Genomic DNA, 24292 nt, shown 5'->3' on the forward strand with positions numbered 1-24292 from the left:
GGAACCTGTGCGTCTGAGCAGTGGGGCTTGTCTTCCAGGCTGTGCAGTTTGCTTTGGCAGAGACAGTTCCTCACCAGTCAGCTCGGCATGGGTTTCTGGGCGTGTCTGCTGGTAAAGCCCTTGGGCAGGTGGGCCTGCTGTTAGGGTTTATTTTGGGGGAGGCATCCGTTTGAGCTCAGAGGACAGGGATGGGGGGCTGTGCCCCGGCCGAGAACAGGTGGACGACGGCTGGCTGGGTTCCTCCCCAGGTGGGGCTGGAGGGCGGGCTCTGCAGTCGCCTGGGCTCTCTGGCCAGGCTCACGGGACGGCCGGGACTGGGCACGTGTTCAGTAGTGGGCGGGGTGTGAGTTAGCTTCCCTCCCTGGCGGGGCAGCAGGCTGGGACCTGGGGCCTGCACAGCTCATTGTTGGGGGCCTGAGTCAGGCCTGAGTGTGCACTGAGGGTGAGGCCACTGGTTCTCCTCTGCAGACACAAGAGGCCCCAGGCTGCGCTCCCTGTTCAGGCGCCCACGTGCGGAGGGCTGTGGAGTGGGCTTCACAGCGTCCCCTGTGGTCTGGGTGGATTCCCGGGGGACAGGCTGTACTTGGTGGTGAGCAGGGCTGTGAGGTAGGTCCCCTGCCTGGGTGCAGTGGGCGAAGCAGCTTGAAAGCCAGTAAAGCTCTTTGTTTGTCATCTTACCTCAAGCTGACCCGCACCCCAGTTCCCTGGCTGGACAGGGCCACTGGCTTTGCTCAAGTGCCGCCCAACACACCTCTTCCAGGACTGTCCCAGCGCTTCTGGTCGATGGGTCTGGAAGGCTATCTCTACGTGGGTGGGCTGGGAGGCAACACCTGGCGTGGGCTTGGGCAGAGCAGGCTCAGGGCCAACAGAACTCCTCCCTGAGGGTCCGATTCAGGCAGGTTTGCACCCCATCGAGCTCCCTCGTCAGACTGCGCCCTGACTTGGTTCTGCAGGTGAGCAGAGCTGCAGGTTGGGGTCCCCACCTGGGTGATGCAGGTGTGAACTCCATCCCGAGATCCCTGTGCCGGTGTCGCGAGCCCCTCCCCCCTCTCCATCACAGTCAGTCCCCACCGTTGTGCCCTCCAGGTTCTACTGCAGTCCCCGTGGGGTGAGGTCAGAATAGGGGCTCCCACACAGTGATCCAGGATGCTGGGGGTGAGGGCCGGTTGTCCCCGGAGCCCTCATTTCCCACTGGAGGAGCCTGAGGCTTGGGGAGGCCTGGGGGAGGGGCAGTGTGGTCAGCGTCACCTGCAGCCCCTCCTCTCCCCTCCCACTGTGTCCGTCCGGGCATCCGTCTGGGTCTCTGGGGTGCAGGGGCGGCTTCAGCCTCACCCCTGGGTCTGGGTTCTCTCAGTGTGTCTTGGTCTTCAATAGTCGTTCGTGGTTCTTGTGAGGAATGACCTTCTTCTGCGTTGGGGACGACATGGTGATGTCACCCCTCACACACAAGTTTTTCAGGAACGCAGCTGTTGTAGAAAATGAGACATTTATATTTGCTTTGGAGCCAACGCTGCTGTAATGATTTTGGTAATGCTTATAATTGTGATGTTGTAAAATGCTTATGTGAAAATAGGGATGTTGAATAATCTTACCAGAGAATGTTCAGGGTTTGTCAAATTGCTTTCTGTGTTTAGCAAAATAAAATATCTCATGTCGTGTAGAAATGGCAGCAAATCTTCTAGTGCTGTGATGGCTAACAGACTGCGAGCTCCTTGGTGGGAATCACCCAGAGATGTCGCACTGTTTCCAAACAAAGCAAGGAAATCCATTGATAACAGTTCTCTTAGCCTCATTTGATGGTTAAAGTGCTTTTTAAAATTCTTATACTTTAATAAGTGCATTTCTTAGCAAGAACAGGTCAGTGTGTTGTGACTGATAAACAGTAATTATTAATGTGCATGCTCTGTGGGTCTGTTTTAAACTGTAATTTGGTATGATTTTTTCCTTATAACCTGAGCTTAAATTACTTTTTTTTTTGTCAATTGTATATATGAATATTAAAGGGAAAAATAATACACATTATTTATTTCTTTTTCATTTACTAGACCAGGGACTGGGTCATATTCTTATTCCAGCGGGCAGCATGCTTCTTGGCATGTGAAGAGGAGCTCAGCACATATTTTTTAAGTGATTAAAAGTCCGCATTACTTCTTCCTGCACAGCTGGTGGAGTTTCGTGTTTGTTATTCCATCAGGTTGCTTTACCGTCTTGAGAGGTTCCGAGTGTTTGACTTTGAGGTGTGCCTAAGTACCTGTCACCACCAACATGCTTGTAGTTCTGACCTTTCACCATCTGGACCTTCCTCGGGGACACTTCACAACAAGATAAATGTTAAAATTAACGTTCACAGAGCGCTTTTGACGAGAATTCTCCAGGAGCGTGTGTGTATGAGTGTGTGTGTGCAAGTGTGCGTGTGTGTGTGGTTGGTTATAATAGTGCTTGTCGAGAATTTTAAAACTGCAGAAAGTAACAAGGAAAGAATATTTATGTTAATCCCACCACCCACGTATAATCACTGTTAATATTTTGCTGTTTCTTTCCAATTTCTTTTCTGTGCGTGTGTGTTTGTATATGTAGACACACATACATGCCTATCGCCTTGCATGGAGAAGGGGCTTTATAAGTTTGTGAAAAACAAATGTTTTAATATATGTAATAATTTGTATTTTAAAAATTAAGGTCATAAAATATATACTGTTTTGTGTCCTTACTTTGATAATAAATTCTCAAGATATCCCAGAAAATTCTCAAGATATTTTATAAAAAGTATAGTTTGTGACAACTTCATAATCATATATGTGTATATGTATATATAAATAACATTTATTTAACTTTTCTCCCATGTTAATATTACTTTGCATTTTTGCTGTAATAATGGTGTGATGTCCATTTTCACCATCAGCTTTTATCAGGACCACTTCCTTAGCATATTAACCCTAGAGAAGGAGTTACTGGAACATAGAATATAAACTTCAAACAATTATTAATCTTTTTTGCCAGATTTTTATTATTTAAAAATGATATTTTTATTGAATTACAAAGGATAGTTATTCATCTAGAAAAGCAGAAAACTAAAGTACAAAGAAAAATGGGAAGAAATTATTTATGATCCCGGCACCTAAAGATGACTTCATTTACGATTTTGATTTACATGATTTTAGTGTTTTTTGTTTCCATTATATATTTTACCAAAAAGGATCATTTTGTTTCCTAAACTTTTTTTCCCCACTTGGTGTATCATTACCATAGCCTCTCTCTGCCATTCAGCAGTCTTCTGCAATGTAATTTTATGAGCTGTTATTAAATGACACATCTGTACAGTGCATTTAATCAGCCCTCTCTTCAGTTTGTTTCCAGTATTTCACTATTATGAAGGGTTCTAGGATAAACTCTTGGGCACATCACTGTAATTGCATTAAGACAGATTCCTAGGAGAATGGCTGGTTCAAAGTATACAAATAATTTTTAAGGCTTTTGACAGTTTCCACGTTGCCTTTCGACAGGTTGTACCAATTGACATTCCCACCAAGAAGAGGTAGGAAAGTGAAAGGAGAGTATAAAAAAAATTTCAGGTCCTTCGCCTTAAAAGTAACCAAATCACCTTCTAGAGAACCTGTGCCTGTTCTCTCTTCTTTGAGGGGGACTGGGGGCGCCCGTCCTGCGTGCGTGTCATCAGCGGTCGGTGATGGGGCGTGTTCATAAGTCCGTTCTAACCCAGGAAAAGCTGGGGACGCGAGGTGACGTGATTGTACCAGATGTTCACGGAACGCCAGCGATAAGGCTCCTTCCTGTTGGTTGCTTGGTTTTCTGATCATCGGTTTCAATAATGAGCCTGCTTCTTGGATTTATCTTTAATTGCGTAATTTTTCAGTCACTAACTGTCTCAAGAACAGCCCTTGTGTTTTCTCTTCCAGCCCCTGTGGTGGCCACGTGTGAGGCCTGGTCTTGGGAGCAGTACTTGAAGGAACAGGAGGCCGTGGCAGCGCCCGTTGAGCTGTTTTCCAAGGTAAGCAAATCCCTGAAGGTCTTACAGTTTTGCAGGGAATCAACACGTAAGAGAATCCATTGAAATGAAATCGTTTGCCTAGATAGCATACCGACTTATTTGATTTGTAGGCTTTTCTGGAAAGTGACATAACAAAGCTGATCCAAGCCTTAGTGATTCCGTGTGTGCTCTGGGGCCGGCCCGCCTGGGTTGAAACCTAGCGCTGCCACCTCGGGCAGGCCATCCAGTCTCTCTGTGCCTCGGGGTCCTCGTTCGTAAAGCAGGGGAATCACCACACCTGCCTCCTTGGGTTGCTCTGCGTGTGAAGGACGTCGGATATAACAGGCACGTGGTAGGCACCAAGCGTGAGTCCTTCTTCTTCTTCGCTGATGTTACCTGCATCTGTCCACCCAAGGATCAGTGCCAGACATCTGTTTTGATGTGTTGCATGTGAAGTGGTGGGTCAGGCAGCATGTTGGAGGGGACAGTGAACCCCCGAAAGCAGGTTGTCCCTGACTGTAGGGATGCCCGGAGCAGCCCCGGGAGACTCGCTCCACCCAATGACTCCTGGCACCAGGGGCTTGCAGCTCCGGGGCTCATCTTGGTACCCAAGGTACTAAACCTTCCAATGCCCTTTCTGTTCTTCACAGGCTGTGTTTTCATTATTTCAGGGGCGATCTGTATAAAAAAAATCGCATCAGATTTGCATCATTATATTGCATTTTAACCAGCAGAAAGAAGCTAAAACTTTTTATTTGCTTCACTTTTCATGACATCCATTGAGTTACTTGTAGTACGTTTTATTACGTGAGAAGGCTAGCAGTTTTAATCTAGGACATGGCAGTAGAACCGGGGAGAAGAGGTGTAGCCAACACGGAACGAAAGCAGATGTTGCTTTCGTTGCAGGTGTTGCTTTAAATTGCAGGTGTTGGCACCTCGCAATTTAAGACATACTGAATATCGCCTTGTGGGTTCTCTGCCCAGTCCTCATACCAGATGCTTCCAGGGAGCTTTGGAAAACACGGACGTGCATGTTCCTGAGACCTGCTGAACTAGAACCTCAGGGTGCGGCCGGGGAGGCCATGGGTTGGAAGCATGAGGAGCCGCGGGGCTCCTGTGCGCGGGTAGAGGTCCCCTGGGGGAGAAGGCTTCAGGTCTGTGCAGGTTCTGCTGAGGACTCGGGTCCTGCTGCCCCCACTGCCGTCACGTGACAAGACTTAGGGGGTCCGTTCCACTAAGCGTGTAAGTTCCCGAGGTGACAGGACGCACAGCGCCTGTTCTCAGTGTGCTCTTGTCACCAGCTGTGTTGAGTGGCTTCCGGAAACCTCTCCTTACTTCTGAGTGTGGATGCTGTTTACAGAGGGTTGGCTTTGACCGGGGTGACCCAGTGTAACTTGTAGTCGCACTTTCCAGCTCGCCCCGTGCCGTCTCATGCCCTTCCTGCAGTGGTTACTCCAGGTCAGAGGGTAGAGGGCTCAGGCCAGGAGCCAGCGAAGGCCTGTGCATTTCTATGACCTCCAAGGGCAGATGTAGCCTAGCTGGGGTCCAGGATGCGAGGACACAGGCCAGGCTTGTGACCCGATGGCTGTGCTTGGTGAGATGACCGTCCAGGATCTCAAGGCAGCCGGAAGCCACGAAGGCGGAGATTGACCAAGAAGGACACAGTGTCCTAGGAATCAGACCTGCGTGTGTCCTCGGACCAGGACCCCAGGACAGGGATCCTCTCTTACCTCCACCAGGATCCTCTGGGACTGAGTCCGATGTTTGGATGTCGGGGGTGAAGTGTGTGTGGTTCCCAGGGCAGGGCGAGTTCTGGCCCATGGCAGCAAAGTGCTAGATCCCCGTCCAGCTCCCGCCTTCTCCCCTCATCTCAGCCAGTGTGTGTTCACTTTATTTCTCAGACTTTCTTCTCTCAGGTCCTTTAAGGTCCATCAACTCACGCACGAACTCTTGCAGAACGGAGTTTCTCCCCAGATTCCCCTTGCGTCCTAGGGCTGACTGAGGCACCTCCAGGGCAAGTGTGGGATTTCTGTCCTGAAGTAGATCCTGATGCTGCGTTGGGGACCGTGTAGTGATGGGCTGTGGGCCATACAGCCTCCCCCTTGACCCTCTGAGACCCAACACAGTTGGGGAGGGGAGCAGGGGGCAGGGCGCACCATCTGCATGGTTCCTTGGCTAGAACTATGACTTCCTCAAGCTTCTGAACTCTAACCTCGGTCAGCTCTGAAGGTGACAGTAAGGCACTGGCACAGGAGGCAGCTGCTGCACCTGATGTGGTGGCAGCCTCTCCCTTCACTCGGAGTTGCACCGTCAAGCCACTCACGTGTGGCTTGACGGTGAAACTCAGGCTCCGTGTGTGCAAAGCACCACGTAAGACCTGGACGGAAACACTAGTGTGCTTGTGACACGGACTCTTAAAGTTTTGCCATCTAGTTGGGGTGTAAGATATGCCCAGAAAACATGATAACAGTACGAGGGAGAATTGTTGATTGTCTTTGGAATATGCAAGTAATGAGCTTACTAGGTGTATTGTGCTGAGATGGGGCTTCGTCTCACCTGCGTGTGAAGGGGAAGTCACCACCTATTACATCTGATTTGTCCTGAGGACGGAAGATGTTGCCCTAACTGAGCATTTGTACATATATATATATATATGCTCTGTATATGCTATTTTTACATGATACATATATTATGTGTGTGTGTGTGTATATATATATATATGTGTGTGTGTGTATGTATATATATATATATATATATATATATATATATATATATATATATATATATATGATGAAGTAAGCATGGTTTATGATCGAAAATAGGTTTCAATAGAATAAAAAAGGCAGATGGTACCTGCCAGCCTTCCAGGCAGGAGGATCAGACTGAACTCAGTTTTGTGTTGGTATTGTGCTCTTGACTATTAATGTTCATTTTCATTGTGTAAATATTATAACCATGGTGTTCAGGTCAGCCAGCTGAGATGGAACTCTTCAGCTTTTAATAGTGAAATGTTGAAAATAAAACTTAGAATAGTTTGCATATCCTGAATGGAAAACTACTCAAAGGAGTATTGCTTTACTTTTAATATATAGTTTCCATTCTAATATTCAAGTTTTAGAAAACATACCAATGACACACACACAAACACACACTGTCAATTCTGTCATGCAGATCAGATACGGATTCTACCAAGAAAATGTGTGGGTATTTTTAAAGAATACACTTATTTCATTTGCACGTGGTTTTTTTTTGCATCTTGTAGGTCTATTTTAAATATCTTTTTGTACAAGACAAAGTTTGTCATTTTTTTATAATTTATTTTACCATCTGGAGTAATGAGTATACAAGGATGTAAACACCTTCTGTTGACACAGAAAATTTTAAAACATTTTCTCTTCATTACTGGTGGAATGTGCCAATCTCGATTCGATTTAAACTTTAAAAGATTGTTTTGAGGTTGGTTTTAAAAACTTTTCTCTGTCCTGTCTCCCTGACAGTCATCTCCTCATCAGGCGAGTCTCCCTAAAGCCTTCTTCCTTCCTGTCGATCGTCACAGGTCCACACCTGTCGGCCTGGAGTTGAGGCCCCGGGGTCTGGCCCGTCCACACGGGGCTTCTCCCGGCCTGTGGGGCCGGTCCCCATGCTGGCTCCGCTTGACTATTCCATCTTTATCTGAGTTTGCAGGCCTTTGTGTCTCTCTTGTTCTTTAAACCTCATGGGTCCGTGTCCCCCTCAGACCCCCCTCTCTCATGAAGCTGCCCCGGCCTGCCCACCCTGCCCTGTCCGCTCGGACCTGCCAGGCGCCTCTGTCTGCACATCTGCAGGGCGGGGGACGGGGCAGGAGTAGCATGAAGACGGGACCCAGATCTCCACCTGGGGTCAGATCACTGTCGGGCTGCAACTGAGGGAGCACAGCCGCCCTGGCTCTGAACTGCCCTCTGGGGACAGGGAGCCCCACCAAGCCCCACATGCCTGCTGTCCTCGGCCATCCTCCCGGGACGCTCTGCTTCTTATCCCCAGGCAGGTGTTCCTGTCTCCAGCCGGCATGGGGTTGCCAGGTAGATCAGGCCCCTGAAAAGCAGGGATACTTGCACATTTTAAAAATAATTTGGTATTTCAGAACAAAATGAAAGTGATCATGAGAAAGTTAAAAGTCTCTTGGATGTCTTCATCTATCTTTTATAGTTTAGTAATATAGTTCTAATTTGAATTCCATGTGGCTAGGTGTTGTATTAATTTCGTTTTGCTGCTGTAACAAATTACCACAAACAGTGGCTTGAAACAACACAAATTTATTATCTTAAAATTCAGAACGTCCCAAGTCTAAACTGGGGCCAGCAGGGCTGCATTCGTTCTGCAGGCTGTGGGGAGGATCTATTTCCTTGCCTTTTCTAGCTTCTGGGGGGCCACCTGCATCCCTTGGCTTGTGGGCCCACGTCACTCCAGCCTATTTCCATCCTCGCGTCTCCTTCCCTGGTCCTTCTACCTCCCTCTTATAAGGACCCTTGTGATGACATTAGGCCACCTGGACATTGCTGGACCTTCTCCCCATCTTCAGATTCTTCACTTAATCACATCCACAAAACCCCTTTTGCCGTGTGAGATACCAGCATCGCAGGTTCCAGGATTAAGACCTGCACATCTTCGGGGGCTGCTATTCTGCCGACCACAGGTGCCATCTCCTTTCCATTGCTGGTGCTTCTCTGTCCCTGCGCCTGGCCCGAGTGACTTCTTATGGGTCTGCTCCCTCGCCTTACCCTCCCGTGATTCCGCTGTTCCCACCTGGGGTGAAACAAGCGTTGCAGCGTCCTCAGTGGCTCCAGCCCAAATACACACCTGCTCCCCAGTGGCCTCTGCTTCCCAAGAGCCTTGCGTGCTGTGGCCGGGCCTGGCTGCCCTCCAGGGCCTCGGTCGGTCGCCCCCTGTCTCCTAGGAGGGCGGCTCTCTGAGGCATCTTCCCTCACTCCTGGCAGGAGGCGGTCACCCCTGGGATGGATATGGTGAGACCCTCTTGGCTTCCTGTCACCAGCCTTCACTCCCTGCACCGCCCTTCCTCCTTCCCCTGTTGCCCTGGACGAAGTTCCCTCCTCCATCTGGCATCGCTTTACCTGTGCGCCGGCCCCTCCCAGTCCTGCTTCCCGGGAGATCACGGATCCGCTCCATCAGTCCTCACCCTCCAGGTTACAAACACGCCTGTCGATTCCAGCTTGAAGACGAACACTGCCCCGGGCTCTGCATTTTCCTCTCCATTTTATCTCCCGAGTCCGGTGTAACTTCTTAAAATTTCAGGCTGCGTTCTCTCTTTCCGTGGTTTTTCTAACCTTTTCCTCCTCTAGCCTCTGCATCCTGACCTTTCCTCCCATCGCTGCCTGATGCTCCCCCTCTGAAGTGACCCCCAGGATTTCAAGTCCGACACGTGCTCAGCTTCATCTTACACCTCCCCCCACCCCAGCACGCTGTCCATGCTCAGCCCCTGATGGTGCTCAGTCCGGCCCCCTCCTTGCGGGCCCTTCCTCCTCCTGTGAGGTAGTCTGCGGCCCGTTCTCTGTGGCTCCCCGGGCACCTCATCATCTCCTGAACCCTGTTCCTCCGGACACACCGGGTTCCTGGTCTTGGGGCTCTTCCCCTCCGTCTCCCTGCCTGCACCTCCTGCCCCTGCGATGGCACACAGCTCTCCTTCATGCAGCGCAGCTTGCATCCCCGGCCCCTTGTCCTGGGAGAGGATGGCGGGGGTCCTTCCTCCCTGTGCCCAGTGTGTGTTCGGTGGTCTAGTCAGCTCAAGTTCACCTCCTAATTCTTCAGTACCTTCTCTGTGCACCTACCACTCCTGCCTTAATTCAGGAATAAGCCCTGCTTTTTTGCCCTACACAGATTGTAGCTGAAGTTTCTTAAATGCTCTCAATCCAGGCTGGCCCCGCCGTGAACCTTTCCTGCAGGTGGTTGCCGAACTCATCTGTGTAAAGTGTGGTTCTGTTTATCGTTTGTGTACTGGGTGTGTTTGACCACGTTAGTTGTCATTCTCTGGCATGACGGGTAGGTGTATTTTGCCCCTTAGTGGAACTGTAATCTCCTGGAAGACTGACTGGGTTTCCTTCTTAATTCCTCTCTGCGTGTTGGTTCTCTGGGAGAGGAACACTTTTGAGCGCCTTTTATTTACTCGGGGCTTTTCATAGGCTGCCTCATCAAGTCCTTCCAGCCTCTTCCCCCCTCACTGTATAGAGAAGGGGCCTGTAGGGCATTCTTCTGACTCTTAGTTGATTTAGCTGAAAATGGCAGCCAGCATCACCCCCTCTCCGGGACCGCTGAAGAATCGCATACGATGTACATAACATGTTTAGCATGATACCGTCTCTGAAGTGTAGTTCACTTTACTAAATGCCAGCAACTCTTCTCTTGGCTCCCAGTCCTGTCCTCCCCGGAACCGTCCCTTGTAGGGAATGCCAGCCGGGCCTGCTCCCCAGGCCTGCTCTCCGGGCCCTGCTCTCTGGGCCCTGCTCCCCAGGCCTACTCTCCGGGCCCTGCTCTCTGGGCCCTGCTCTCCGGGCCCTGCTCTCTGGGCCCTGCTCTCCGGGCCCTGCTCTCCGGGCCCTGCTCTCCGGGCCCTGCTCTCTGGCCCTGCTCTCTGGGCCCTGCTCTCCAGGCCCTGCTCTCTGGGCCCTGCTCTCCGGCCCTGCTCTCTGGGCCCTGCTCTCCGGGCCCTGCTCTCCGGGCCCTGCTCTCTGGGCCCTGCTCTCCGGCCCTGCTCTCTGGGCCCTGCTCTCCGGCCCTGCTCTCTGGGCCCTGCTCTCTGGGCCCTGCTCTCCGGCCCTGCTCTCTGGGCCCTGCTCTCCGGGCCCTGCTCTCCGGGCCCTGCTCTCCGGCCCTGCTCTCTGGGCCCTGCTCTCCGGCCCTGCTCCCTGGGCCCTGCTCTCCGGGCTCAGCTCTCCGGGCCCTGCTCTCCAGGCCCTGCTCTCCGGGCCCTGCTCCCCGGGCCCAGCTCTCCGGGCCCTGCTCCCCGGGCCCTGCTGTCTGGGCCCTGCTCTCTGGGCCCTGCTCTCTGGGCCCTGCTCTCCGGGCATGCTCCCGGCAGGTCTTGCCTGGATGGACATGGGGACGCCCTTGGCTGCCCTCCGTTGTACCTGGCCTGCCAGCCGAGGTGTCGTCCTCTCCATGTCCCGACCCTCATACCTCGGGGTGTGTGCCCAGGCTACAGCCCACCCACCATTGGAGCTTCATCTGAAATCCTAACTTTGGCAGGTGCTGGCCTTCCACCCTCTCCGTTACCCTCACACTTGAAGACGTACTGACTTCCTTCATGAGGAAGAGCAGAGGTATTTCCCCAGGTGACCTCCTTCGTCTGCTCAGCGAGGCAGAGCTACTGTCCTGACTTCCAGACTCAGGGTGCCTGCCCGTCCCCCTGTGGCTCCCTCGGTGCCACCTGCACCCCCGATGCCCCGCGCTCCGGGCTCTACTCTGCCCCCAACCCCTCCTGCTGTCCCTGACCATCTGTTAGATGATTTCGGAAAGAAATGCTTTGTGTCCTGCTAAGGAAACTCCAGCCAGCTGTAGGATGATGGGCGGAGGGTAGCCGGTGAGAAAAGACTCCTTCCTAATTTATCTCCTGATGGTCCCGAATACAAGGCACCTTGTGCAGACACATTCCCGCTGTCTGTCCTTCCTTACTTGAAGTCCTCGCGGGAGCAGTGAGTTTAACTCACGCTCTCCCTAAATTTAACATTTTCACCCAGACCTGAAGTATATTTAAACATCTAATTTTTCTAAATATGCCAGTACGTTAAATAGAACCTGAAAAATGTGTGTGTGTGTGTTTTGTTTTCAGTAAAGCCTGGATTTGTGTGTAGTTCTGCAGTGCAGAAAGACACTGCCGTGAACATTCACATTTGGTGTAACACCGTGTGGAACTATTTGAGAAACCTAAACCCTTTCCAACCAGAACAGTTCAGTCAGATGTCAGGTTTTCTGTGCTTTGAACATGTTTCCAAAGTACTTGATAATCACTGAGCGCCCCTGCAGAGTTTTAATGTAGATCCATCTTAACTAACACTTTAATTAATTAATTAATTTATTTATTTTTGGCTGTGTTGGGTCTTCGTTTCTGTGCGAGGGCTTTCTCCAGTTGTGGCGAGCGGGGGCCACTCTTCATCGCGGTGCGTGGGCCTCTCACTGTCGCGGCCTCTCCCGTTGCGGAGCACAGGCTCCAGACGCGCGGGCTCAGTAGTTGTGGCTCACGGGCCTAGCCGCTCCGCGGCATGTGGGATCTTCCCGGACCAGGGCACGAACCCGTGTCCCCTGCATTGGCAGGCAGATTCTCAACCACTGCGCCACCAGGGAAGCCCCCAGTCTTAGCTAACACTTTAAATATTAGTCACGAGCCACGTGATGACCGTGCATGGCTTTGTACACTGTAATGAAATTCCTCATTATATCGTGAACTTGGGTATGCTGAGGATCACATGACAGCCTCAGTTCATATGCTTTTTTTATTTGGCTCAAGTGTTTGCTTGTCTGTCTACCTATTTGTTTTTGTCTTCTATATGTGTTGTGTTGTCCCCCAGTTTTAAGATAACTTCGTTGGTGTTTAACAATTCTCCCCCAGAAAAACCAAACATGTTTTGAAAACTGTTATACTCAGATGTTTGGTTGGGGTTTAAAACACAAGGCACGTATCGAGGGCAGGGAAAGAAGTGTGTGTGCAGACCAGAATGTGGCCTTACACCATGCAGTCATTTAAGCCGATTGCTTGCTGGGACTCTGAAGAACAGAGCGAATTCCCATTCATGTTCGTTTCTCACATTCTCCAAAGCTCTCAGTTATGGACCAAAACTGAAGCTGCATCCTGATCTCAGGTGTCAGAGCCTTTTCCTTCTCTTAGAACCCACTCCTCTGAAACGGTGGGACTCAGAGGTCCTGGGCTGTGAAGCAGTTCAGCAGATCTGAAGCGGGGGAGCCAGACAGATCAGGTGCTTTTTGTTCTTGGGAGGGGCCTGAAGCCCCCGTCAGGGCGGCTTATCTGCATTTCCAGCTGGGAGCCCAATGTCGTGTTCAGAGGAAGGGAAATTAAAAGAAGAACGTAGTGGCGTTTAGAGTCAAGGGTGGACCATTTCATGGCTCTTTTCCTGCAGTTAAAGGAAATTTATATTAGAAGTATCCTCGTCTCTTTTCCCTGGGAGAGTTTAGTTATTCAGGAAAAAAGTATATGGGTTTATTGTTTTAGACCCTAGGCTCCGAGGATTTGTGGAATCCACTCAGTGACGGCCAATGAATTATCAGATAACTTCAGGAGTTATTTTTAAAAGTTCTCTCTGTGCAGTTCTTTATTTTATACTGTGTGGGTTCTTTTTCTTTGTTCATAAAGATCTTTCTTAGACTGAAGCTGCTTAAATTCAGCAATATTTCACCCGCTCTGATCTGTGCTTTCTTTCTGTTTCTTGGACTATAATTCAGTCAGTGGTTAGGTTAGGGTCGCTGGAGACACACACACACATGTACACACACACGCACGCGCACACACACACGCACCAAACTTCTTATTATCAATAGGTCAGTGGGCTCCAGGGAAATGAGAATTTCTGCATCTGAGATTACAGTAGAATAGATTCACAAAGAAACAGTAGGAATTCCATTTACTAACTTATTAAAGTGCACTTTTGTTGTGCCATGCATTCTGTGTTTGTAGGATCCTCCTGGTATAATCTTGATAGCAGTTTGGGATTCAAAATTAACCTACGAAAAACGTTCAAAATAACGAGGACGTAGTCTCTAAAATGAGGGTTTAAAAATACGCAATCAGCCATCCTTCACTGCCATCTTAACTGAGGCTTTGCAGCCGGTTATGTTTAACTAGGTAGGGGATGATTTTTCTCCATTAGCCTAACAAATAGCTGGCAAAAATAGGCGTCACTTTGAGGATGCAGAATCTGAAACAGGTCTTGCTGCCTCACCTGTATTTCCATGATGAGCTTCTGTGTTCTGCTTATTGAAGTTTCCTAAATCGGTTATTTAGTCCGTGGCTTGATTAATGGCAGGTTCCTATAAAGGACAGCCGTGCAGCTCTTGGTCTTTTTTTGGGGGGTGGGGGGGGGGTCTTAGACCCCTTTGAACATCTAATGTAAGCTATTGATCATCTCCTTAGAGAAGTGCTTGTATCGATTTGTGCACAAAATTTTATATAAAATTCAGAAGGTTTCCAGAACCCTTGAATACATCATGGACCCCACTTCTCCACCATTAAGAACAGCTACATTAAACAAGAGTACAAAACAGCAGTGTGTGTGTATATGTGTGTGAGTGTGTGCTGTGTGTGTATTTTTCAAGTTCTCCATTTTCTCCGTGATTAAAACAAGAGGGAGTCAGAAGGGGTTCTAATATTCTTGGTAGTTTCCACTCTTAGCTCAGGTGAAAATCATAGTTTCTTGAGGAAAAAGCAAGGAAGGCATTTCATAACCTTTCATCGTGTGCAGTATTTCTTGGTGAAGACACTTCTAGGATGAAAGATTCATTGCAAGATGCCCGGGAGAACATAGAAGCTATAGTAATGCAGCAGAAAGTTGGAATTGAAAGGGAGGTACGGAAGTAGAGTTTTCCTGAGCTGTTCATCAAGTCCTTGGAGGTCTCAGTAGATACTGATAACTTTATAAAAGTAAATATGATCACATTTTGGAAAATATGGAGATTTCTTTCCAGCCTGAAACCTGGGTGTCAGTTGAAATTTCCCACCTTCCTCATCCTGTGCATCCGGCCAATCAGCAGGTGGTGCCCATTTTACCTCCCAGATAGGTACAGAGCCTGGCCCCTGTCCCCACTCCCAGCTCTTGCTCTGCGTTTGGTTGGGGGCCTCGTCACCATTGTTCAGGCTGTTGCAACATTCCCGAATACAATATCACTTTGCGAGTAAGCACAGACCGGGGTTTGTATTCCAATTCCAGGTTTTTACTGACTAGCTGGGCCAGTGGGGCAATTTGTGAACCTCTCTGAGCCTCTGTTTCCTTGTAGGTGACGGGATTGTAACAGTCCCAATGCAGGGGTGCTAAGGCTTAAATGAGCTGAGTTAGATGTTGTACATGGTACATGGCAAATTCTCAATTATTAGTAGATATTAAAAACCTCCTTTCCCATCTTTTCTACCTCTAATTTTACTACGTTTCTAATTAATTCTCCACATTGCCACTAACAAGATCTTAATAAAATGCAATAATGTTTTTTTTTTCTTCCCAGTGACTAAAAGCTTTTGCTACTACTTCATTGACTAAGGATAAACTAAAAGGTCCTTAACAAATCATGCAAAGCTTCTTATGACCTGGGTCCTGCCTATTTGCCTAGTGTCTTCATCACTTGATCGTGTGTGTGTATTGATCTTTTCAAAAAAATTACAATGCCATTAAAAATTCTAACAAGACAGAAGAGTATAAAAATAAAAGGCTTTCTCTCTGTCAGTTCCCCGCTCTAGGTGAACCACTCAAAATAATGTGATGTGTGTCCCTCCAGATCTCTATAATGTAGTTATGTAGATACGTGAATAATGTCCTATATATAAATGGTTGCGTGTTCCTCATCTGTTACTTGCTTTATATTTATCAGTACCTCATGGCCATCATGCTGTCTCAGCAGATTCGGGTCTGTGGCTTGCTTTTATTTGATAGCTGCACTGAATTCCGTTGTATTGTGTCTAATTTCTCTCCATCTAAAATTATTTTTATATGTGCTATTGTGGTGGGAATATAATTCCATTTTCCTCCCCAAATGGATAGTCACGGGTCCTGATGCCATGTGTCCTTAACTCTCCTGATTGATCCTATAGTAAATTCCCGCACATGGGGTCTGGCATTCAACATGGCACTGTTTTCAAACTTTTGGCATCTGGGGATCATCTATTGGTCATGTAGCACATACTCAGACCTCCAGTTTTTAATATCTAAAAAAAGCTCATCCCAAGTTTTCACTATAAAATAAAAGCTTAAAAATTTTGATGTCTGTAGTGTTGCCTATGACCTTTCAGAATGACCTCCCATAGTGACTAACTAACCATTAAAAACAGACACACACTGTGATCTCAGGCACATTCCATAACCACCTGTGGCCCAGTTTCATCATCTGGAAAATGTACGCTTACTTCTTAGGGTTTTTCTTGATGATGTAATGCGTTAATGTTTGTAAAGTGCTTAGAACAGGGTGTGGCCCAGTTCTGTGCTGCACAAGGGCTTGTAGCATAGAAGGCCCCTGTATATGGCTTGATGAAGGGTAGCTCAGCTCTGTAACCATCCTTGTCATTCTTTCCTCTTCATTTCTGTTTAGTGAGAAAGTTGCATTGAACCATTCCTAGGTTTTTGGCTGTGACAGCAAGTGTTAGTGGTTCTTCAGATACATGCAGATTGTCCTGGATATTCAGATCGAACATGAACCCAGACTCATTTTGTTTTATCAAATGCTATTTTGACACATACCATGCTCAAAACCTGGCAGGTTGAGTCTCTCTGCTTCAGAGAGAGCTGCAAATGCATTTTGTAACTTCCTCTTTGATTGTGTTTGTCTCTGGAAAATGTTTTTCTCACGTTCCCTTCTGCAGTATTTGAATTTTTTTTTTTTACTCTACCAATAACATAATTGATTTTTCCCCCATTGAGGAAAGATAATTGTCAAGTGTTGACAAAAAGCTAAATTCTCTGTGGTCAAGCTGTTTATATCACAGTTTGCCTACATAAGACTTCCTGATGGCTCACCTTTCACGTTCAAAATTGTGACATTTCAGCCCTGAAGGTACACATTGAGATGATTTAAGATTTTGAAGATGTCGCTGGGATAAACCATTTAACGAGGACGCTGAACTCATGGCAGTGGTCTTTGGTGTTATAAGAAATTTAGTTTTTATCGTCTGCCTGTAAAAGTCCTAGGAACCTCTTTCCCTCTGACAGCCATCATGTGGGGACTGAGAAACCGCTGGCCTGTGGCCCTGGCCCGGGCCTTTGCAAGCTCGCTAAAAACCTGTGCCTCAGTAGCTGCGATTCCATCCCATGCCGTTTCTCCCATTTCTTTCAATATTGAATTATGATCAGAGGAGTACTGTTGGCTGCCAGCTCCTGCCTGTGAATAACGTAGGATGCTTGTCGACATTCAGATGGCGTCGTCCACTTAGTGTGTAGGCGCTCTTCTGTGGGGCACGTATTTCAGTGACGCTCTGCTGGTGCTGGTGGCCGCCGACCTTCTGCAGTCTGTGTAGTGGCTCAGAAATTGTCATCACAGGATCACCTCTCTGCTCTTGCAGTGGGGTTCTCAGTGAAGAACAGGTATATCTACCAACTGCCCAAGAGTTGTTCCCACTGTGCACTTGTGACTTTGTCTACCCATGGAGCAAAGACCTGCTGGCACACACCCGTGAACACGATTGTATTTCATAAAGGAATTTTGCCAATAGCCCGTCTACTTTTCTCTAGGCATGGTGTTTTGTTTTTCTTTGTTTTTTTCTAGTGCTCTGACTCATTTTATTTTTAAATAATAGTATATCATTTGTATCTACTTTTGATATGAGGTATGGAACTTTGAATAATCCTTCTTCTCCAACATTAGTGACAAAATTCATCAATTTTATACTAGAAAGCATTATTTTGCAACTGTTCGGAGAACAGAAAATGACAAAACAAAACAACTTCACTTCCGTACCCAGGAGCACATGGCGCTTCCCTGGAAATGTCCTTGAAGCCTTCTGTGGCCTCAAGCCAGGTTTTGTTTTGCGTTTTGTTGCCACTCTGTCCCCTTAGTGGAACAAACAGTTGGCAGGCTTTCAGAAGACTTATGTCCTTACTTATGCTCTGCCACTAAACTGGTGTGACCTTGAGAAAGTCTCTTAACCTCTCTGGGCTTGAGTTTATTTAGCTGTAAAAGTGGTTTTCAGGTCCACAAACCTTATGATTTTTTATGACTGAATTTAATGGGCTTATTGTTTGCTCTAAGTGTGTGCTTCCAGTTCCCTTTTCTTCATCATAAAATATAGTTTTATAAGCACAGCTCTCAATTATGTTCATAAAATACAAGATTTTTAGAAAGGAAAAATATCTTTATCTGCCATGAATAAGCCATCACACAGAAAAGAGATGGAAGACAGGCAATGATATTTCTCAGTAAATGTTGCCTTTCGGATTGTTAAAATGACTGTCTTGGTTTTTGTTTGAAACCCTCCAAAGACTGCTGTGGCTGCTTGAGCCATACAGGTTCCTTGCAACATTACATAAAAGCTCCCAAATGGTCAACTGAGAAGCCATTTTGAAATCCTGACAAGACTGACGTTGCTTATCCCAACCTCTTGGCTGTGATTCATTGCCAGTGTCTTGCATTTATCATTCATATGTGATATAATACTAGTTACTCCCCATCCCCAATTTTACATCTTTCAGTTTTGTTAAAACATGAAAAGTGTTCTCTCATTTTTTGCAGCTTCTTAAATTTCCTTTCAGCCTTATTATTATACTCTGCCCAGGTCTCTCCTTCCCCTTTGCTTTTCTTACCCATGTTGTGTGCATGTGTATGTATCTATGTATATGGATGTGGTGCTTTGGAAGTTAACTGAGACATTTCAAAGCAGTGAACAGGAGGTAGTCACACAAAACTTGTTAAATACAATCTGCTGGAAAACAGAGCAGAAGTGAGAAGAAGGCTGGGAGAGTTTAACACACACATGACATTTATTTTTGTAGAAATAAAGTATTCCTGAGAAATCATTCATTCTTGCCATTTCATTTTTGGTTTTCGTCAAATTTTTGGGTTTTGAGCTGTGAATGTAAGAAAGTTTCTAACGACATTTTACAAGCCAATTCATAAAGATTTTAAAACAATTTCATGTCCTTATAAAAAAAAAAGCATGTACCCAAGTGTGGAAGAAGGTTGAATACATGCACACAGTGGAGGACAGTGCAGCTTAAAAGAGAATGTGGGCAGTGGCTGTGACCTGACATGGGGTGGTTTCCAGGGGACACTAGGAAGTGAACAAAGCCAATGCAAAACAGCCTGTATAACATGCTGTCTTATGTGTAAGAAGGGAGGGAAAAATAAGAATATAAACATAATTGCTTATTTTTGCAAGAAGAAACCCGGGAAGGATAAACCAGAAAAGAGTGAGGTTGGTTACCTTTAAGAGGTAGAATGGGGTGGGTAGGACATGGGAAGGAGAGATACTTCTCCAAGTACCTTTTTGTAGAGCTTTAACTTTTGGAAGTACGTTAATATTCTGCATATTAAAATTAAATAAATCATTAAGAAGTGAAAGAAAACAGAAACAAATGAACTCAGCCATATTTCAGGTGAATCCCATAATTGGACTGAAGAGAGAAAAAAGAATGAATCCAAGTAGTTTATGAACACAGTGTTTATATACCCCATTCTTGGATGGCAGAGCAGGAAGGGAAAATTGCAAACAAATCCTGAACCCTTTTTGTGGGTTTGTTTATTATAGTAGTGGGGGTAAAAGAGTTCTGAAACTGCAGTACATACACTATAGGATTTAGTACCTGAGTAAGTGTGTTGACCTTGCTAGAGGAGAAATACAAATATAGATCGAAAAAGACAGAATGAGCCCTCTGAGGATGGATTGAATTAGATGGATCTGTTTGAACTTAAGATTTATCATATATATGTATATACATATATATGTATACATATGTGTAAATGTTTATGTATGTTTATGTGTTCTGTATGTAACTGTAGTGAAGGAATTGCAGAATATTGTAATTGTGTGATCAAAATTAATATCACCAATGGACCAGATGTGATGTCCTTAGAAGAACACATCATCACCCATATGGCAGGCTGGTAAAACAATGCATAACCTGAATCTAATCACAGGGAAACATCAGACAAATCCAAAATGAGGAACTTTCTATTTTAAAAAATACAGGAGGGAAAACACTGTGTTCTTTAAAAATGTCAGTATTATAATAGATAAAGGCAATGGAAAATGTTCCAGATTAAGGGAGACTAAACAGACATGTCAATTAAATTTAATATCTGCCCTTAAACTAAATCCTATTCTGGAGGGAAAATATTATGAAGTGCATTGTTGGATAAATTGGAAAAATTGTAATATGAGTGGAAGATTAGTTAAAAGTATTGAATAATGTCAAATTTACAGACGTTGATAAATGAGCTGTTGTTAAGTAAGAGAATGTTCCTATTTTTAGGGAAAATAGACTGCTCTTAGGGAAAAAATTTAGTATTTAGGGGTAGAGAGCCCTCAAATGATTAAAAAATCATATGTACACGTATATGTATATGTATACATCTGTATCTGTATACACAGAGACACTTGAGAGAGGGGGCAAACAGAAATGATAAAGCAAATGAGGTGGAATGTTAACAATAAATAAATCTAGGCAAAGGCTATACATGTTCTCTGTACTATTTTGTACTTGGAACGTTCCTTTAAGTTTGACATTATTTCCAAATGAAAAGATTTTTCTCAAAAGAATAAATTACCCCAAAAATAGGCATTTGTATATTAAGCAATTGTTAGTAGTGATTAAAAAGCAGCTCTAGATCTAATAGTACTAGATTTTAATCATCATCTTCCATTAGTATACTTATAAGTTTATTCTCAGTTAAGAATAAATAAACGAGTAATGCTGAATCTTCTCAAAACTGTCTGCTCAAAGCTATTAATCATTCAGCAAGGCTATGGGAAACAAGACCAATATTGAAGAAAATAATAAATGGGAATGAATGAGAAAGTCTTGTGTGAAATAAATTCCTTTTACAATAGCAATAAGCATAAAAGGTACACGGGAATAAATACTACAAAGTCTATGTGAAAATTTTAAAAACATCTTGGACAATGAAAATGATTAGATTAAATAGAAAGGGAACAAGTTCCTGAATTAGAAAACTCAGCATGATAAACATTGCTCTCCAGATAAAAAGACTCATTATAAGCAATTAAGACAATGTGATGTAGGCAAATATGCCAATAAATAGGATTAAAAGGCCAGAAATATACCCACAGACATGTAGAAACATGATATAATAGAGGAAACTTTGCAGATCAATGAAAGTATGGACTAAAAAAATTTTTTTAAAATAATTTGTTTTCCATATGAAAAAATAGAGCCCTACCTCACTCCATAGAAAAAATCAATTCCAATTGTATTGTAGATTTAAATATGAAGAACAAAAGTTTTAAAATAACACTAGGAGGAGAAACAGCTTCAAGATGGCGGAAGAGTAAGACACAGAGATCACCTTCCTCCCCACAGATACATCAGAAATACATCTACATGTGGAACAGCTCCTACAGAACACCTACCGAACGCTGGCAGAAGACCTCAGACCTAAGGCAAGAAACTCCCCCACGTACCTGGGTAGGGCAAAAGAAAAAAGAAAAAACAGAGACGAATAGGGATGGGACCTGCACCAGTGGGAGGGAGCTGCGAAGGAGGAAAGGTTTCCACACACTAGGAAGCCCCTTCCCGGGCAGAGACTGCGGGGAGCGGAGGGGGGAGCTTCGGAACCATGGAGGAGAGCGCAGCAGCAGGGGTGCGGAGGGCAAAGCGGAGAGATTCCCTCACAGAGGATCAGTGCCGACCAGCACTCATCAGCCCGAGAGGCTTGTCTGCTCACCTGCCGGGGCGGGCGGGGGCTGGGAGCTGAGGCTCCGGCTTCAGAGGTCAGATCCCAGGGAGAGGACTAGGGTTGGCTGCGTGAACACAGCCTGAAGGGGGCTAGTGCGCCACGGCTAGCCGGGAGGGAGTCTGGGAAAAAGTCTGGAGCTGCCGAAGAGACAAGAGACTTTTTCTTGCCTCTTTGTTTCCTGATGCGCGAGGAGAGGGGATTAAGAGCGCCGCTTAAAGGAGCTCCAGAGACGGGCGTGAGCCGCGGCTATCAGCGCGGATCCCAGAGATGGGCATGAGACGCTAAGGCTGCTGCTGCAGCCACCAAGAAGCCTGTGTGCAAGCACAGGTCACTATCCACACCTCCCCTCCCGGGAGCCTGTGCAGCCCGCCACTGCCAGGGTCCCATGACCCAAGGACAACTTCTCCGGGAGAACGCACAGCATGCCTCAGGCTGGTGCAGCGTCACGCGGCCTCTGCCGCCGCAGGCTCGCCCCGCATCCATACCCCTCCCTCCCCCCGGCCTGAGTGAGCCAGAGCCCCTGAATCAGCTGCTCCTTTAACCCCGTCCTATCTGAGCAAAGAACAGATGCCCTCAGGCGACCTACACGCAGAGGCGGGTCCAAATCCAAAGCTGAACTCCAGGAGCTGTGCGAACAAAGAAGAGAAAGGGAAATTTCTCCCAGCAGCCTCAGGAGCAGCGGATTAAATCTCCACAATCAACTTGATGTACCTGCATCTGTGGAATACCTGAATTGACAACGAATCATCCCAAATTGAGGAGGTGGACTTTGGGAGCAATGATATATATATTTTTTTCCCTTTTTCTCTTTTTGTGAGTGTGTATGTGTATGCTTCTGTGTGTGATTTTGTCTATATAGCTTTGCTTTTACCATTTGTCCTAGAGTTCTGTCTGTCCGTTTGTGGTTTTTTTTTTTTTTTTAACTTAAAAATTTTTTTTTCTTAATAATTATTTTTTATTTTAATAACTTTATTTTATTTTATTTTATCTTCTTCTTTCTTTCTTTTTTTTCTCCCTTTTATCCTGAGCCGTGTGGAGGACAGGCTCTTGGTGCTCCAGCCAGGCATCAGGGCTGTGCCACTGAGGTGGGAGAGCCAAGTTCAGGACACTGGTCCACAAGAGACCTCCCAGCTCCACATAATATCAAACGGTGAAAATCTCCCAGAGATCTCCATCTCAACGCCAAGACCCAGCTCCACTCAACGACAAGCAAGCTACAGTGCAGGACACCCTTTGTGAAACAACTAGCAAGACAGGAACACAAACCCATCCATTAGGAGAGAGGCTGCCTAAAATCATAATAAGGCCACAGACACCCCAAAACACACCACCAGTTGTGGACCTGCCCACCGGAAAGACAAGATCCAGCCTCATCCACCAGAACACAGGCACCAGTCCCCTCCACCAGAAAGCCTACACAACCCACTGAACCAACCTAAGCCACTGGGGACAGACACCAAAAACAATGGAAACTACGAACCTGCAGCCTGTGAAAAGGAGACCCCAAAACCAGAAAGTTAAGCAAAATGAGAAGACAGAGAAACACACAGCAGATGAAGGAGCAAGGCAAAAACCCACTAGACCTAACAAATGAAGAGGAAATATGCAGTCTACCTGAAAAAGAATTCAGAATAATGATAGTAAAGATGATCCAAAATCTTGGAAATAGAATGGAGAAAATACAAGAAACGTTTAACAAGGACCTAGAAGAACTAAAGAGCAAACAAACAGTGATGAACAAACAATTAATGAAATTAAAAATTCTCTAGAAGGGATCAATAGCAGAATAACTGAGGCAGAAGAATGGATAAGTGACCTGGAAGATAAAATAGTGGAAATAACTACTGCAGAGCAGAATAAAGAAAAAAGAATGAAAAGAATTGAGGACAGTCTCAGAGACCTCTGGAACAACATTAAACGCACCAATGTTCCAAATATAGGGGTCCCCGAAGAAGAAGAGAAAAAGAAAGGGATTGAGAAAATATTTGAAGAGATTATAGTGGAAACCTTCCCTAATATGGGAAAGGAAATAGTTAATCAAGTCCAGGAAGCGCAGAGGGTCCCATACAGGATAAATCCAAGGAGAAACACGCCAAGACACATATTAATCAAACTATCAAAAATTAAATACAAAGAACAAATATTAAAAGCAGCAAGGGAAAAACAACAAATAACACATAAGGAAATCCCCATAAGGTTAACAGCTGATCTTTCAACAGAAAATCTGCAAGCCAGAAGGGAGTGGCAGGGCATATTTAAAGTGATGAAAGGGAAAAACCTACAACCAAGATTACTCTACCCAGTAAGGATCTCATTCAGATTTGACGGAGAAATTAAAAGCTTTACAGACAAACAAAAGCTAAGAGAATTCAGCACCACCAAACCAGCTTTACAACAAGTGCTAAAGGAACTTCTCTAGGCAGGAAACAAAACAGAAGGAAAAGACCTACAATAACAAACCCAAAACAAGAAAATGGTAATAGGAACATACATATCGATAATTACCTTAAATGTAAATGGATTAAATGCTCCAACCAAAAGACATAGACTGGCTGAATGGATACAAAAACAAGACCCATATATATGCTGTCTACAAGAGACTCACTTCAGACCTAGGGACACATACAGACTGAAAGTGAGGGGATGGAAAAAGATATTCCATGCAAATGGAAATCAAAAGAAAGCTGGAGTAGCAATTCT

The 24292-nt window shown here is 46.0% G+C and overlaps 1 protein-coding gene across 1 annotated transcript in view; it reads left to right on the forward strand.

Moving 5' to 3' along the window:
• Positions 1-24292, forward strand: part of L3MBTL4 (L3MBTL histone methyl-lysine binding protein 4) — a 311652-nt gene that overhangs the window by 43670 nt on the left and 243690 nt on the right. The window contains exon 5 of the mRNA XM_036823196.1: positions 3915-4006. Within this exon, the coding sequence (XP_036679091.1) occupies positions 3915-4006 (92 nt within the window). The remainder of the gene's footprint in view (positions 1-3914; positions 4007-24292) is intronic.

This window comes from Balaenoptera musculus, chromosome 14, assembly GCF_009873245.2.
Source record: "Balaenoptera musculus isolate JJ_BM4_2016_0621 chromosome 14, mBalMus1.pri.v3, whole genome shotgun sequence".
In the NCBI taxonomy this organism is placed as follows: domain Eukaryota; kingdom Metazoa; phylum Chordata; class Mammalia; order Artiodactyla; family Balaenopteridae; genus Balaenoptera; species Balaenoptera musculus.